Below are 17,170 nucleotides of genomic sequence, written 5' to 3' on the forward strand. Positions count from 1 at the left end.
TCTGCGTATCCTTCCAGAAAAATTGTTTTCCACAAAGCAACACATCTACACAGCATCTGTTTCTATCAGTGAGTGTTTTAAAGTGGACAAGTACAAGGTAGTGCACTGGGGATTAAAAGATGCTAAAACCGTCCATAAAAGTTGTGAGCTACCGTTGTGGACAAACTGGCACACTCAGGAAGGAACGCTTCCAGCAGGGAAGTCAGCCAAGACAGCACTGGACTGGGGACGGAAAGGCCCACAGGACGAGTCCTTCACCTTCACCTCCTTTTGTGACCGATCTCAAGCTGCAGAGTCTGTGGATCTCCACGGAATTCCTGAGGTCGCGCTCTGTGTACGGGTGGGGAGTCACGAGTCATTGGAAGGGGAGCTTGTGGGTTCTGGGGCTCTCATCCTGCATCACTGGGATTTTCCTTTTTGTCACAGAGAAAACAGCCTCCAGATTTCTTTCTCACTTGATCCCTTGTATTTTTTTTTTTTTTTTTTTTTTTGCTGTCTTTTGAGCAATTACTTTAAAAGGCCAGGTAGGAACGCAGTCCCGTGGGTGGAGTTTAGCATGGTAACACTGGGAGAGTCCGGGAGAGGGCGCACTGCCCGGTCCTGCCTCAGCTCTCTGTGTGGCCCCGGCCCCTGGACCTCCTTAGGCTTCAGCTTCTTCGTCTGAGAGCTCTCAGGACAGGCTGTCCTGCAAGGGTCTTTCCAGTTCGTCGTCCCTGTGCCCCCTCACTGGCTGATGCAAGCAGGTAGCTGTTAAGGAGTGCAGCACCTGGATAGCAGAGGCCTCCGATCTCCAGGTGCAGAGCTGCTGCCCTAGCTCGGGAAAGGGAGCTCGCTGCACCAGTGGCAGGGGGACTGGTAAGCCCGTAGCGCAGGCAAATAAAACATGCAGAGAACAGTCTAGAAACGTGTGGATTCAGGGATGATGAATCAGGGCCACGAAAATCCTGAAATGCTGCGAGATGAGGTGCCTCCCTTTGAAACTTGATCCAAGAAAATTCAGGGGACTCATAAAGGGATGCATAAAAGCAGTGAAGTCAAGACACTCACGGGGCTGAGGTTTAGATTACAGAAGTAAATGAATTCAAATGCTCTGAGGCCTCTGGCCAAGGACAGGGCCCTCCCTGGGGAGCTGGGGCCGACGACCTTCGAGGCTGACGTCAGCGAGGACCACCCTGCCCTTCAGTGGCCAGACGCGACCTTGGGCCTGTGGGAGGCCTCCTGCCGGTTGGCCCGCCGCGCTGCCCTTGCGAAACCCGAAACGGGCGGGGCCCGCGGAGGCGGGCGGGGCGGGGCCTCGGGGCCGGGGGGCGGGGCCCGGGCGGGCGCACGTGCGCAGGCGCGGTCCTGGAGTTGGCGGCGTGCCCGGAGGTGCGCGCGCGTGGGCGGGGGGCGGGGCCTCGGGCCTCGGGGGCGGGTCCCACGCGGGCGCGCGGGCGCGGGCGCGGGCCTGGGGTTGGCGGCGTGCCGGGAGGTGCGCGCGCGTGGGCGGCGGGCGGGGCCTCCGGTCCAGGGGGCGGGGCCCAGGCGGGCGCGCGTGCGCAGGCGCGTGCGGGCGGCGGCCGCGTGCCGGGGCGCGCGCGGGCGGCGGGCGGCGGGCGGGGCGCCCCGCGGGCGGTGAGGGGCCGGCAGCGGCGGAGGCGGAGGCGGCGGCGGCGGCGGCGGCTGGGGCCGGGGGCGGGGCTCGGAGCCGGGCGGAGGCGCGCGGGGCCAGGCGCGGCGGGACGTGAGGGGCGAGCGGCGGGACCCGGCGCACAGCCCGGCGCCGGCACCATGGAGGAGGACGACAGCTACGGTCAGTACGGCCCGCGGCGGTGCGGTGCGGGCGCCCCCTCCCGCGCTTCCTGCCGTGTCCGCCCGGGCGCCTGTCTGGCTCGGGCGACTGGCGTTTCGCGGGGCCGGCGGTGCGGGACGCGAGCCCAGGGCGGCCGGCTGGGGCCGGGGGCCGGGGCCGGGGTCGGCGGGGACCGGGGCCGGGAACCGGGGCGGCGGGGATCGGGGCCGCGGGCCGGGGGCCGGACGGGGCGGGGGCCGGGGGTCGCGCGGTGCCGCCCGAGCGCCCTGCGGCTCCGTCCGCGGCCCCCTAGTTTCGGGCCTCGGTGGGGTCTGCAAGTTGTGTGCCGGGTCCGCGTCTTTGTTTGTGAGCCAGGAGCACGCACGGCGGGCCACCCCGAAGCGCACGGGCTTCCCCGGCGGCGGGGCGGCGGCTGAGCTGTGGGCACCCGGGCGCCGTCGGGCGGGCGCTGGCCCCGTTGCCGGCCGCCGTCTCCCCGGCGAGCGGTTCCGGTCCCCCCTCCCCCGCCACCGCCCGGCCACGCGTCGGGGACACCCAAGTTTGCGTTCCCGCGGGTGCTCATCACCCTGCAGAGCGTCCCACTTGACAGTTCCCGAACCCCGCGTCCTGCTCACCTTATCCCCAAAACTGGTGGCCGTCAGCCAGGACGTTCGTCCCTCCAAGCGCTCAAAACTGCAGGGCTCGCCAAAGGTTATTTTGAAATGCTTTTAGTTAATTTATTAACATTGTGTTCATGAGGAGTTTGAGAATGGCGGCTCGAACAAGGGGTGACCTTCTGCGGGTTGGGAGCAGCCTAGGCTACGGCAGAGTTTAACGTGCTGGTGTGGCTCCGTGGATCCCTTCCTGGCGTATTCACTGAGGCAGGTCTTAGTTCTTCTTTTCATGCACAAGTAAGTCATTGTGGAGCTGTGGACGGGGAAGAGGTGGCTTTGTGACCTGCAACTTGACCCTGAGCTGTGCACCGGGGAGTGTGCAGCTGCCCTCAAGACCCACTGGCAGCCTGAAGTGCAGAGCGCCTTAGGGATGGCCACCCTCAGCTGTCCCCTAGTTACCTGCCAAGTAAAGGCCTCTGTGCTTTCCTTCTGTGATTGAAAAAAAACCACCACCAACAAAATAAAACACCTCCGGGCTGGTCCCAGAGGGTTTTCATCCCCTCCCTACCTCTTTCTGCACAGGAGAAGCCTCATCCAGCTTTGCCTATTTTGTCTGTCTCCTCTTGCCATTTAATCTGTCGACCCCAGGGTCCTGCCACACTTTCTTCTTGCCCTCTGCTAGTGTTTGTACCCACCAGGCGAGGCAGGAAGCTCTTGGTCTGGTTGCTTTTAATACAGTGACCGCTTTGCCAACAGGCACGACATGAATTTGTACTTGGAAGGGGTAAATAGAAGCGGGTGCATTCGCGTCCCAAGGCAGCTGTAACAGATTAGCATAAACTCAGTGGCTCAAAACAGCATATAAATTTATGATCGTATAGTTTTGGAGGTCAGGAGTCCAAATGTGGTCTCACTGGGCTTAAGGTGTTTGCAGGGCTGCGTTACTTTTGGGGGTTCTAGGGGAGTATCCATTTCCTTGCCTTTTTCACCTTCTAGAGGCCACCTTAATTCTGTGGCTGGGCCACCTTCCATCTTCAAAGCCAGCAGGTACCCCCTTCTGTTTCTCTCTGACCTCTGCTGCTTCTTATTAGGACCCTTGTGATTACATTGGACCCACCAGGATGATCCAGCGAAACAACCTTAGCTCTGCAGGGGTATTCCCACTTTGGCCACATAGGGTAACATAGAGTTCTGGAGATTAGGTCATGGACATCTTTGGGGGCTGATATTCTGCTGACCACACATAAAGATGAGAAAGAAGTTTATTCTTCCCCCTTATACAGTTAAAAATGTCATCTTCTTTGTATTTTGGAGGAACTAAGAAGGTTGAATTGAGAAAGGCTCCCTACTCAGCATTCACCACACAGAAAGTACCTAATAGCTTAAGATGGTCCTATGAAGAATAAGTTTCTCAGTTCTTTAGGGTTTCCCTTAGTCTCCAGAGCTGTCCGTTAGGTTTTACAGTGAATCTACCTCGAGGCATAAGACAGCTATTCGTATAACACATTTCAAAAGCAGCTGCGTGCTACAGACTCCTCAAACACATGGAACGCCTGCCCAGCCACTCCCTCCGAAGCTAGAACCTCTGTTGTGCCGTGAGGTAGCCTAGGACCTTCTGAACCCTGTGTCTTTGGGGAGATGATTGTGATTTCCTGCCTGCCATTTTGGCCTAAAAAACTTTTGGAACAGAGCTCATTTATAATATGCTAAAGAAAGAGGATGAGTTTTAGAGTTTTCCTGTTCCCTTACAGAGAATTTCAAAAACCAACACAACAGCCTTTCTTGACTGCAGACTCTTTGCTGTTCCGTCAAGCCGGTGACTGCACCGTTGAATTCGGAAGCCCTTCCTCCTGTAGACACTCCCTTGTAATACCAAATTGTTAAATCAGAGGTTCTTAACCCCCTAGAAAGGTACAACGTGCTTCGCACCGCCTGTGTGGCGGGACAGACTGGACTGCGACACGAATCCTTTTCAAGCTTAATTATCTTTGAAAAATGTGGAATTAGTGATTTTCTAGAAACTTAATTGACATTTGAAGAAAGATGTTCCTATTGCTTGTGGCTGATTGACCTTTGTGCCCCGCCCCCGGTGTCTTTCTAAATGCTGTGAAATAATTGGGACTTTTTTTTTTTTTTAAAGACTCATATAATCTTCTTAGGTCACCATTCTTCTGGACTTCACAGTTCTTTTTGCAGAAGGAAGAGGTATTTTTGCCTTAATAGGGTACCTTGCCCAAGAAAAGACTCCGTGACCACTCCTCTTGGTGACTTCTGAACTTGAGCCGATATTTTTAACCCGTAGACTGCCTCGTCATGGGTCTCTGGAGCCCTTCTGAAGTTGTATGGGGAAGGTTTTGTGAATGTGCCTATTTGGAGGTTCCGTAGCTCGCTTCTCAAAAGGTTCTGACCCCAGGAATTGCTGCCCCAGAGGGTGCGCATGTGTCGTCCACCTCTCTTAGGACAGACAGGCTGTGAGGTAGGGCCATCGGTAGTGACATTGGAAGTGTTAGTGGTGACGATTCTGCATCACAACTCTGACAAGATCACCAAATTTCTGAGCGTAGGTTCTTAAGATCTCCAAACCTACAGTGCCATTTATGGCCTTTACTTCTCAAACACAGTTTCTACTCCTCTCGCTTTTTATGAGCTTCAGACTTATCCCTCGTCTGGACACAAGGGAGAATTGGCCTTTAAGAAGTATGCTTCTCTGTGAAGGCGTGGAGATCTTATCTTAGCCAGGGCACGACTTCCGCCATCCAAAGATGAAATGAGTCCTGGGCGGTGGTGGGCACGGTTGCTGCTGTTGGATGGTGAGCGGGAGCCCGATGAGTGGGAGCCTACTGTGTGCAGGGGAGATGGGCCGTTTCATCCTTGTGCTTCCAGAACAAGCATGGGGCCTGGTACCCAATAGAAGCAGCTCAGCAGCTGTTGAGGGAATAATAGACTGAACCAGGTTCCATGTGGCAAAAGTTAATATTCAGTGAGTGCGTTTTTGTCTTCAGCTTTCCATCCCAAACAGAAACAAGAACACTCTTCTGTACATGTTTGACCAGATACCAAACCAATTTTCCTTGTTCTTCAGTGATATTGATGTCTTTCGTTGTTCTCGAATTTAGTTATACACTTAGTGATTTGTTTTTATGGAAAAGAATACAATTATGAAGTCAGGGTTTTCTTAGAAAATCTGGAACATAAGGTTACCATAATTATACATTTTGTGGTCTTTAAGGTAGAGTTCCAGGGGTGATATTAACATGTCAGAGGGGATAAACATTTTTAGAATTCTTGATGCATGGTGCCAATTTGCTCTCCAAAAGGGCTGTACCAATTTACCCTGTTCCTGGCCATGTATGGGGTTACACACTTGAGTATCACTGTGGCTCTGCCACTGGTGAGGATTTGCATTTGAAAGCTTTTTTTTTTTTTTTTAAACCAACCTAATGGTTACAAAATGGCACCTCATTAAATCTATTGATCACCAGCTAGGTTGAAAAAAATTTCTTTTGCCTATTTGTGTATTATGGACCTGCCACATGAACATGTGGGATGTTGGTTTCTTTATTTACTTGACTGCGATTAACTTTTTTTTTTTTTTTATGGCCTCGAACAAATCAAGTGACTGTTTTTCTCACTCTGATACTTTCAGCATGGGGAAAATATATATTCAGTCTGACTGGGGTTGGAGTGAGATTTTGACCAATTGTAGTAGTCACCTGTTTATGTCTCTTTTAATTTTTCGATTAAAGATTGATGATCTCTCAACCCATATATTGACTTCTGGCCAAATACAAATGTTTCCTTTAGAGGAGAAATTGTGAGTTAGATAGCTCTTGCTGGTCTGGGTTATACTGATAAATGGGTCAGTCTATGGGATCTTAAGGCTCATACCTGCTCCTTTCTAAATGACCCACATACCAATCAAAAACAGTCTTGCCAAAGAGATGATTTCTTATGTGTTTCATGCATTCAAGATCAGGTAGTTCTATAGAAAGAACTAGAAGGAGAGTGCCTTCTGTTTTCAAGGTTGAGAGCACACATATAGGTCACTTGGCCGGGGAGGAGGCGTGTGTGTGTGTGTGTGCGTGTGCGTGTGTGTGTGTGTGTGTGGCTCTGGACAGTGAGGCATAGGTTGGAGCTTCATCTTGGAGTCCACCCCCCGCCCAAAGGCCTGTCCGCCCCTTTCCTGCTCACCCTCCCACCTGAAAGGCTTGGACAGTGGGCTCCTGAAGAAGAGTACTTTGCCTGAACCTGTCCGTTGGCTTTGTTGCCACACTGCTTCTTGATTGTCTCTCTAATTATTGTTGCTTAGTTTCAGTTGCAATAATAGAGGCATGGAGGAGGTGGAAAATTATTTAGAAATGTTCAAGAAGTGAGTCCCACATCCTCTGAAACTGCTGGTAATGTTGTTTTGCCTCTCTCTTTGCATTGACTAAAAAAACGTAAGATGGGTGGAAGGCTGTGTAGGGGATTTTTGTTACTCGTTGTTATCCAGGATGGTGTGACAATGTGTCTCTTTTTTTGTGACGGTGAGGTGGTTATGAGGTGCTTTCTGTGCCGCCTGGCTCCCGTAACAAGGGTCAGGACATGACCTTCCTTATCTGAGTCTTTTCCTGTTTTTCACTTTTTTTTTCTTTTTTGAGTCTTCAGGGTTTCTCTTTCAGAAGAGTGCCTTTCTCTGGCATTGTTACAGTCCACATTGTAATCATGACCGTTGGGTATGAACGATGGAATTGGTGTGATGCTGTTAAAAACCTGTTCATCTTCAGTAGCGCTGCTGTGGGCTTGCTGCTGGCAGGCGGTGTGCCTGTGGGGTCAACAGGCGTCCGCCGCCACTCTGCACCACACGGCCCCTGTTGTCGGGGATGCTTTGAGCCTGGAGGACAGGGGCGGCGGCAGGCTGTGAGTGTGAGGGTCAGAGTGGGTGTGGCAAGTGTGTACGTGAAAACCCTAGGTAAGCAGGGGGAGTAGTCCTGCCTGGAGTTGGGGCGGAACCGGACTGGACAGAGGACGGTTTGCTAGAACTGGAGTTTGGAAGCTGAGTTGGTGCTAACTGGGTGCATGTGGCGGAGCAATACATTTCAAGCAGCGGGAGCGAGCCGGGGTCAGCAGGGAAGGGGACCTGGCTCCCTGGGGAGCTGAGTGGTTCTCTGTGCCTGGAGGTTGGGAGGCCAGAGACAGGCTCTAGGGAGGAGCACAGAGTCATGGAGGGCTTCTGTGTGTCACCAAGGACTGATCTCCGCCACGAGGAGCCTAGGGGGTTGGACTGGGGTATTTCATGATGATTATTTTGCATTTGAGAAAGATCCCACTGGTGTGGTTCCCGTGGGCAGTGGGGAGACCCTCAGGGAGCCGTTGCAACCGTCCTGGCGGGCTGGGGGAGGAGGGCCTGATGGAGGCAGCAGGAGTGGGCCAAAGGGCAGTAACTACAAGACACGTCAAGGACCTAAAAGCATGGGATTGATTACCAGGGTTTGGGAGAGACAGAGCATTGTGGGAGATCAGCAGGGTTCCAGATGATGCCAGGTTGCTGTCTCAGGTGACTGCTTGGGGAGGGTCTCCAGTTAAACGCAGGTGCTTAGTTTTGGACACAGTGAGCTGAGCTCGGGGGGCGGGGGGAGGTTAGAGACCATCCCTTGAGAGAGGTCCATTTAGACAGTTGGATTTGTCGCTGGAACCCAAGAACTTACTACACAGCACATGAGTGGGAGTGGAGCCCAGGGAAGTGAGGAGATCTTACGCTGACCGAGAAGAGGGCCAAGGGTGCTGTCCTGGGCATGGCGTCTTGCCCCCCATTAAAGGGCGGGGCAGAGCCATGTCTGAAAAGGAGGCCTTGCAGGCAAGCGTACATATTACTCCTTCAGATGAATGGATTGTTGGTGGGCAGAGAGGGCAGCAGCTATGAGGTAGTGGAATGGAGAGACTTGCTTTAATTCGGGGATACTGTATGTCTTTGTAGACTCTTGTTATAATTTTTTTTAAGTGAGTGCTGTGCCCAGCGTGGGGCTCAAACTCACAACCCCAAGATCAAGAGTCACATGCTCCACCGACGGAGCCACCCAGGCGCCCCTACAGACTCTTTTTAATAAACATTTTGAAAACTCTTCCAAGCCAGTGTTGAATTACAGGACTCATGCACGGCACGCTGTGAAGCTCAGGCAGGACCGGGCTCACGTTCGCTCTGTCTGGGGCTGTTGAAGCCGGCAGCTGCCAGACCACGTGAGTGTGGGCACCTCTTAGCTTAAGGTCCTTGAAGCTCTGCGCTGCTCCACACACGGCTTCCGACAGTCCTGCTGACAGAAAGGAGGATGTTTGGAGTTCTAGCTGTAGTTTTGCATTTTCAGCTGCTTGGATGGTCCCCTTGACTTCCCGTCGCCATCTCAAATTCCGCCCGTCTGGAGGTGTTCTCCTGCCTCTCCGGCCCAGCCCTCCCCCAAGACCTCCCTTCTCTTTCTTTCTTTTTTTTTTTTAAACTTTTATTACCATTACCTATCACCCCGGTTATCCAGGCTTGAAGGAACAGCTGATTGCATTCTCTTCTTTGCTGTCTGGACTGTTTTCCAGCGACACATCCATCCATCTGCCTGCTCAGCCTCTTTTTCATTATCTTCTCGGTGTCAGGGTGTTTGCTTGGATTTTAAGATACAGGCCTGCCTTCAGGAAGCTCTTAGTGTAGGGGAGTTGACATGTTGAAAAATTGCAAGAATATGCGACAGGTGCTCTGACGAGATGTGAGCAAATGCCGTGGGCGCCTGGGGCGATCCAGTTTTCACTTTGTTTTTGGGTGAGAGCTGCTTTGGGGGAAGACACCTGACTCTGGGGTCAGATGCGATGAGAGCGTTCCAGAGCACAGCAGTGGTCGGCAGCCCCGTCCGTGCACAGGTGAGGGACGGTGTCGGGGGTCACTGGGTGTGCGAGGTGCCCTCGCTCAGGGCTGGTCCACCACTGGAAACCACATTCGCTGATGCCAAGTCGCTTCTGCTGTACCACCTGCTCCTGGTTGCCTGTTGTTTCAGATCCCTTTTCTCCTTTTCTGTACCTTATATGCTTCTCAGAAGCTTTCTAAACTTCCCGTCTTTTCTCCTGGAATTGGGGGGTACAGAGCTCTGTGTCCTGGTACAGTTTGGATAGTGTTGTGGTTAAAACGTGTGTTGGGGATTATGAAGCAGATTTAGATGGAAAGAGCCCATTGTTAGCTTTAGGGTGGAAATCTGAGGGGTTTGTAGGATTGCACCGGAGAGGCCGTCCTTCCTCCTTCATCTGCGGGGTAGTGTTGGCTTGGAGGCCAGTGTTCCCTCCCAGGGCTCCTGGTGGACCGGGCTTGCTTGTGGTGCCAACAGGAGTGTCCCAGCCTGACCTCCGAGGATCCCCTGGAGCAGAGCTCACATGGCGGTTGGGCAGCCGGCATCTCTTGCGAAATACCGGCAAGCAGGTAAAGGTTAAGGTTGGTAATCCTGCCCCTTGCAGATCTCAGCCACTCGCAGGGGCCTTGTCCCGCCACTGCCTCGCCTTTTCACCCTTTGTGGTGACAACGTAACAGGCTCTTGGAAAACACAATTCAGCAGTGACATGGGAGAGCACTGCGGAAGAGTAGTGTTTCTTCCGGGGAGTGACAGAGTATCTTCCAGCGTCTTGCCGCCCAGCACTGGCCTTGCAGCCTTGTCTGCGGTCAGAGGAGAGGCTCGTTTTTGCACCGGGCCTCATCAGGACGACAGTCCCTGGTGGGGTCACCGAGGATTCTGATTCAGGACTTCAGCTCTGCAGCTTCAGAAACAGACTTGGAGGCCTAGGTTCCTAAGCTTCGTGCAGTGAGGACACCGATTTATTGCTGTGTTTGGAGGAGTTCTGAAACCAGGTTTCGTGCAGTGGCTCTTGCGGGCCAGCTGTGGAAGCTCCTGCAGGGGGACTGTGGTTCAGGATACCAGGGGGCCTGGGGCGCGCCTCCTAGCTTCCACCTGGGGCCCCTCACTCTCGTGTCAGGGCCGTACGCGACAGTGACGGATTGGCGCACAGCTCCATGGTGTCCTGGGCCGTCTCCTGGGAGTCCGGCCTCTGGGGGTCGTGGTGGCCTTGTCAGGCATGCTTCCTCCCCAGGCCATTCTTCCTTCTCTCCATGACTTGTCCTGATGTGAAAGGGGGGCCTCCTTCACTCTGTTCAGTAACTTGACAAAGACCTTAGTGATTTCCCTCTGTGTCCAGACAAAGCATGGAGGAAATGAAATTCTGAAAAGATTCTTAGGATTATAATTGGAAGATTATTTTCTGGATTTATAATAACCCAACAGAAATAGGGATTCCACCCTAGACTTTGTGGTCTAACTCTAGAAAACACACCCTCTGGCTGTGTCCGTGGTGCGCACAGGGGGGCTCCTCCGCGTCTGCTGACCTCAGAGAGCCCCCCCCCTTCTCCCTCACCCCGAGGTCCCACCCCTCATAGATCTCCAGGTTTCCTGCTCAGCCCACTCGCTGGGAGGCACCTGACACTGTCCCCCACTGGGGCCTTTCTCTGGCTGTTGCCTGGGCTCAGGATACCTTCTGCCCTGACGTCCTCATGGTTAATGCTCTTGCCCACGGGCCTTGGCCCCAGTTCCCACTCCCCCCGGGGGAGACCTGCCCAGGTTGCCCAGCTCCTTAGACCTCCTGCACGCCCCTCCCCATGCTCACCCCCCATGGCTCGTCGCCTGCTACCAGTCCTGTTTACTGCGCGTGCCTGGTCTCCTCCAGCTTTGTGATGGGCCGCGGCCCACATGCCCAGCACCGGGCCTGGTACTTTGTAGGCTCTTCGTAGGAGTTTGTTGAAGGAACCGCTCAGGCCGTCCTCCAGCTCCCCGTCTGTGTTTGACAGGAACATGATGGCCATTGACGTTGCTCGTGTCTGCCTGTGAGTTGCAGTTGCAACTCGAATGTAGCCCTTTTACCGCACACGTAAGGTGTCCCATTTCGTTCTTCGGTTGTTCTGGGCTTCATTTGGGGGCTCGGTTCCTGCCACCACTGGGCATGGCTATAATCAGGTGGGAAGCTCCTCACTACTGAGTTGCTGCGAGGGTTATAGAGACGCTTTTTATGCATTCAGAGATTCAGTACAAATCTTAAAAAAGGAACATTTAGACGAAATATAAGATTATTTTCTTCTTGAAAGATGCGTGTGGCAGAGAAATTCTTTAAGAGGGGCTGATACAGGGGCGCCTGGGTGGCTCAATTGTTAGGCAGCTGCCTTCAGCTTGGGTCATGGTCCCGGGGTCCTGGGATCGAGTCCCACATCAGGCTCCCTGCTCAGCGGGAAGCCTGCTTCTCCCTCTCCCACTCCCCCTGCTTGTGTTCCCTCTCTCGCTGTGTCTCTCTGTGTCATATAAATAGGTGGAATCTTTAAAAAAAAAAAAGAGGGGCTGATATATTCCCCAGTGAGGTCATTTGTGGTGTGAGCTCACTTTCTTCTGGGAAGTGTTAAGGTGTTTGACAAATGTCTGAGAAGGAGGAGACATAGGTTGTTGATTTTTTTTTTTTAATAATTAACAAATCAGAAAGCAAATGGTAGGAAGCGGCTCTGACTTAACATACGCCCTCAGTACCAAAGAGAGATGGAAGGAGTAGCTGCACTGTATTCTCTTCCTGTGGCTACTGTTCAAATGATCACAAATTTATTGGCTTTAAACAATACAAATTTATTATGTTATTGTTCCGGGGGTCACAAGTGTGGAATGGGTCTCATAGGCTAAAACCAAGGTGTCAGCAGGGCTAGATCCCTCTGGAGCCTCCTGGAGAGGTTCTTTCCCTGCCCTTTTCACCTTCTGGAGGCCGCCTGCATCCCGCGGCTCCTGACCCCTTCCTCCCATCTTCAAAGCCTGCAGTTGCCGCTAAGCCCCATCTCGTGTCTCATCGCTTTGACAGAGTCTCCTGCCTCCTCCTCCTCCTCCTCCATATGAGACACTGGTGATTCCATGGGACCCGCCAGATGACCCAGGAAATCTCCCCACCTCCAGGGCAGCTGATTAGCCACTTTCATTCCATCTGCATCAGTTCCTCTTTGCCACGTAATTGAGCAGATCCACTCGTTCTAGGGATTAGGATGTGGACATCTTTGGGGCCGTTGTTCTGCCAGCCACATCCACCCTACTGCTCTTGTCCTGGGCGGTTTTGTCCTTCCACGTGGACAGTAAGGGTTATGGTACTGCTACAGACTTTGTCTCGTCGTGGTAAAGCATTTCTGGCTCTAGAGTGCATTCCTAATTCAAAGGTAGAGCAGAGTGTGCGCGAAGCAGCAGCACACTTGGACCCGTCCACCCTGTTTCTGCTCCTCAGCAGCCCTGTTTGTCGTCAGACTACCAGAACAAAGAACATCTTCAGTTGGGAGGTTGTGTTATTGCTGCCAGTTCTTAGGAATGTTTCTGTACTTTCTTTGAGAGTGAGGAGAATTTTTCCTGTTTCAGGTAATGGAAGCATCCCTGAACAATGGTGCTCGGTAGGAAAAAGGAGTTCACTGTTCTAGATGGAGATGTTGGCATGACATGATTTGGGGATTATTTTCCCAGACCTCTGCCTTTTCCTCGAGTCACACGATGGACATCTCCTTGTGTGGAGGAAGCAGGCTAGGTGCTGTTTCTCTTCCACAGACTCATGGTAAGGGCTCATTTGGTTTATTTTCCACCCCCAATAGATTTCAGGGATACAAAACCGAATTTTTGGCTAAATATTACTGTTCTTTCTTAAGCTCCCATTTTCTTAAACACATAAATGTATTTATAGCACTCTACTAAGAGGAATTGAAACTTCTACTTTAAAAAATTACAAAAATAACACATCTTTATATTGAAAACTCAATTGCTGGAGAAAAGTACATAATTAGAAGTCAGTTTTGATTTTTAAAGGGGTTTTTATAGGCCCTAGGACGTTTGCACGATTTTCGTTCTGTGTATTATCCCCAAGGTCAGCTCACCTGATTTCAGCCTGGAGCTGCGGGACTGAAGGAAACAGTCCCCGTGAGACTTGGTGGCACGTGCAGTAACTGGGACTCTCAGGACGGTTTGACGCGTGAGCATGGATGTGAGCCACAGTGTGGCTCTGGGAGTCAGAACCTGGGGGGCGCTAACTGTCCCATCAGGAAGGAGATGCTTCAGCACGCTGTCATATGTTTGTTACAGAATATCAGGCTCCTCTTTAAAAAATGGCCATGTGATGCTGAGTGAAAAAAAAGGTTGCTTGTTACGTATCCTGTTTATTAAATATGTATTTTATCAGTTCACATTTATATGTGCAGAGATAACATCAGTCACCTTTATAAGGATTCAAGGCAAACCCCGACCCCAGAACAGAACTGTGGACCGTGGACAGGGCAGCGGGGGAGGCAGAATGGGTGAGCGCGGCTCCCTGAGTTTCACAGGTGAGCATGGAAGGTGCCGAGAAAAGTCGAATAGCCTCTGGTCTCCTTGACGGTCAGGAAAATGATGATGGCTTAATAATGCTTGTATTGGGATGGGTTTGATTTTAAGAAGTGATGCCATCAGACTTATTTGGTATCTGTATAACTTTTAAAAAGGTAGGCACGTAGTGCTTTGTGTGTAGAATTACTTTTTAGTTCTGTTTAAAAGTCTTAACAGTCGTGGGATAGTGGGATTTTTGTTTGTCTTAGGAGAAAGCATTTAAACGAGTACAATGTCACTGCATTCTTTGTTAAACTGTAAAATCCTAACTATTTGGATAAGAGGCCAGGGTTGAAACATCAGTGGTCTAAAAAAATGGATTAAATATTTCCTGAATTTTTGGCTTTTAGACATCCAAACTTGTAAAAATAACCATGTTCCAGATGGACACCTTTTTTTTTTTTTTTAAGTTTTATTTTTTTTTTTAAGTAATCTCTGTACCTAGCGTGGGGCTCGAACTCATGACCCTGAGATCAAGAGTTGCACGCTCCTCCAACTGAGCCAGCCAGGCACCCCCAGCTGGAGGAGACCTTTTATAGTTGGGAGTAGTCAAGTGTCCTAGGAAGATAAACATACAGAAGTGGTTTGTTTAAGCTATCTGAAGTTTGTAATGTAGTAAATTGGGATTAGCATGGTGGTTCCCATACCAGGCTAATCTGCAGAATCACTTGGGTGAGTTTTTTTTTTAAGAAATCAGTTTTTTGGGGCACCTGGGTGGCTCAGATGGTTGAGCGTCTGCCTTCGGCTCAGGTCATGATCTCAGGGTCCTGGGATCGAGCCCCGCATTGGGCTCCCTGCTCAGCAGGGAGTCTGCTTCTCCTTCTCCCTCTGCCACTGCCCCTGCCTTTACACACTCTCTCTCTGTCAAAAATAAATAAAATCTTAAAAAAAAAATCAGTTTTTTCTGGGGCCCTACTCTGGCTATACCTACCGAATTGGGATCCTCCAGGGTAGGATCCGGGAACAAATGGAAGAATACACACACACACACACACACACACAGGGTAGGATCCGGGAACAAATGGAAGAACACACACACACACACACATACACACACACACACACACACACACACACTTTCAAAGTTCCCAAATTTGAGGAGCTCAGGTGTAGAAGAGCCCCTTCCTCAGGAACTTCACACTGCTGCCCCCCCCTCAACCCCACCCCGGGGCCATGTGGCCAGGCCCTGACTTGGGCTGGTGTGCCAGAGGTGGAGCTTGTCATTTCCCACATTGGTTGTGTGAAATGACAATGTGAGGAGTTGTGTGTCATCATGTGTCCAGGATTGTGAGGAGTGCTGGCTGAGTGTTCACTGCATCTCCAACTGTAACCCTCTAATTGATGTGGTTTTGCTTTAGGCCATTTAAAATTCCCCTTAGAGGGTTTTGAGCTTTCAAGCAGAGGTTTTTAAGAGGCTCAGCAGATCAAAGAAGAAGAAGAAAATCCGAAGAAACACACACCAAGCTTGGGTTTGTTTACTCCTTTGTTACAGTTACCAAGTTTGGCTGCCTCCCCACCTCAGGTTCCCCAAGTGTCTGTGTGGTTTTAGTTCTGTTCCTTTCAGAGACACCTTCCCTTTGTGTTGCTCTGTTGCTAGGCAGCCCCTGGACTGACGCCATCTTAGAGCTCCAGTCTGCCCGGCTGGGGATGTGGCCTAAAAGCGTCCTTCCCCTGTCCCCCTTGGGACTGGCTGGCCAGGCCCAGGAGCTTGCGGGAGAACTGAGGCCCAGTCACCTTTTGCCAGAAGCGTCTTCCCACAGCTTTCTCCCTCCTCGGGCTCTTGGGGGTTAGTCTGAAACTCGGCGGCTTTAGGCGGCCTGCTAGGTTAGCCGTAATTGTATGTGTGCTTCCTTCACCACTTGGGCAGACTTTGAAAAATTATTATTAATGGAGAATTTCAACAATGTACAAAAAGTAGAGGGAAGAGTGTAATGAACTCCCACAGACCCGTTACTGTGTACATTTTGGTGTAATTTGCTTGCAGTCTTTTTTTATTCTGTGCATATTCCTGCGTGTCGACCCACCTAAGTCCTTTTGGGGAAATACAGGATTAAAAAATAAACCTAAAAATGAGTTCCAGTTGTTACATAGAATGTTTTGTAGCTTCCTAAAAAAAAAAAAAAAAAAAAGGAAGAAAAGAAAGAAAACATGTATTTTTCTCTGCCATTAAAATTTGTATATGGACAATTCTTGAGGGGCATCTGTCAGGGCAGGGCCCATGCTCACAGTGGACAGCAGGCCTCCAGAGGGGAGGACGGGCAGGCTGGCTGGCTTGCCGCAGCTTCACAGGGGCCGGAAGTGAGACAGTTGATGGCACGGAGCACAGCACACAGCAGGACAGCCCGGGAGTGCCGCCTCCCTGACCCAGGTCCCATGGGGGGACGTGAGGGGCCCTGATGATGGCCATGCTGGGATTGGGGCAGTCTGCACTTGAGAAGCCAAGGACCAAGCACCTTTTGTAGCAAGCAGCAGACAAGCCGGACCTGCGCCCCTGGGAGCCAGCAAGTTGTGCTGTGTGGTCTCTTTGACCAACCAAATGTGACAGCAAGACGTGCAGGGCTGTGCAGGCCCCATGGTGGCCGGCCTCTGCCAAACACAGCATGTGTGGATCCACCACCCTTTAATTAATTAACCTCTCTTGTTGGTTATTTAGAAGTTTCCACTTTATTCTTACAACAGATAACTGTGACATCGTTGTTCACATTTCTGATTATTTTCTTAGGCTAGATTCCAGTGAGTCATATCACTGGGTCAGTGAGTTTAGCTTTTTATTTTTAGTCTCCTCATAGGTACTGTCAGATGGCTTTCCAAAAACTGCCACATACACATTGACATCTCACTAGTGTATGATTATATTAGTTTACCTTCCCAACATTGAGTTGGTTTTTTGAAAGTAAGGCTCTACCCCCGATGTGGGGCTCAAACTCACAACCCCGTGATCAAGAGTCGCATGCTTCACCAACAGGGCCAGCCAGGCGCCCCTCATTGTTTTTTAATCATTGGCTTTTTGATAGAACGGTTAAATATTTTTCTGTTTCTCTCAGTGTTGGTGGGGTGAGCTTCGACTGTTCTAAGATCTTGTCTAGTGCCTGTATAAGTCAGAATGGGGAGATTGTAGCAGCTTCTTCCTCAGGTCATTTTTAACTAATTTATTCAACAGGTATTTGTTGAACACCTGCTAGGAGCTGGGTGTTCTACAGGGCTTGGGATTTAGGCATGAGCAGAGTTCTCAGGCCCCTCACATGGTAGGTAGAAGCGGCTGGTTTCTGTGGATAGCATATGTTTCATCAAGATTCATTTCTTTGCTAAGTTCAGATCCAGTCTTCTTAAGAATAAAGTTAAGGTGGGAACCCATCTGCTTTCCACTTTGT

The 17,170-nt window shown here is 51.3% G+C and overlaps 1 protein-coding gene across 7 annotated transcripts in view; it reads left to right on the forward strand.

Moving 5' to 3' along the window:
- Positions 1–1,682: 1,682 nt before the first annotated feature.
- CYTH1 (cytohesin 1) overlaps positions 1,683–17,170 on the forward strand; it is a 78,863-nt gene continuing 63,375 nt past the window's right edge. The window contains exons 1-4 of one of the 7 annotated variants that reach the window (XM_028112305.2): positions 1,692–1,792; positions 12,810–12,999; positions 13,306–13,410; positions 13,637–13,759. In XM_028112305.2, coding sequence (XP_027968106.2) covers positions 13,729–13,759 — 31 coding nt within the window. In that variant the 5' untranslated portion in view covers positions 1,692–1,792; positions 12,810–12,999; positions 13,306–13,410; positions 13,637–13,728. Of the gene's footprint in view, positions 1,793–12,809; positions 13,000–13,305; positions 13,760–17,170 lie in introns of those variants that run through there. The other 6 variants (XM_028112301.2, XM_028112300.2, XM_028112302.2 and 3 more) reach the window with 6 other exon arrangements.

Source organism: Eumetopias jubatus, unplaced genomic scaffold (assembly GCF_037043125.1).
Source record: "Eumetopias jubatus isolate StellerSeaLion01/CBP00866 unplaced genomic scaffold, mEumJub1_p1.0 scaffold_10, whole genome shotgun sequence".
NCBI classification, from domain to species: domain Eukaryota; kingdom Metazoa; phylum Chordata; class Mammalia; order Carnivora; family Otariidae; genus Eumetopias; species Eumetopias jubatus.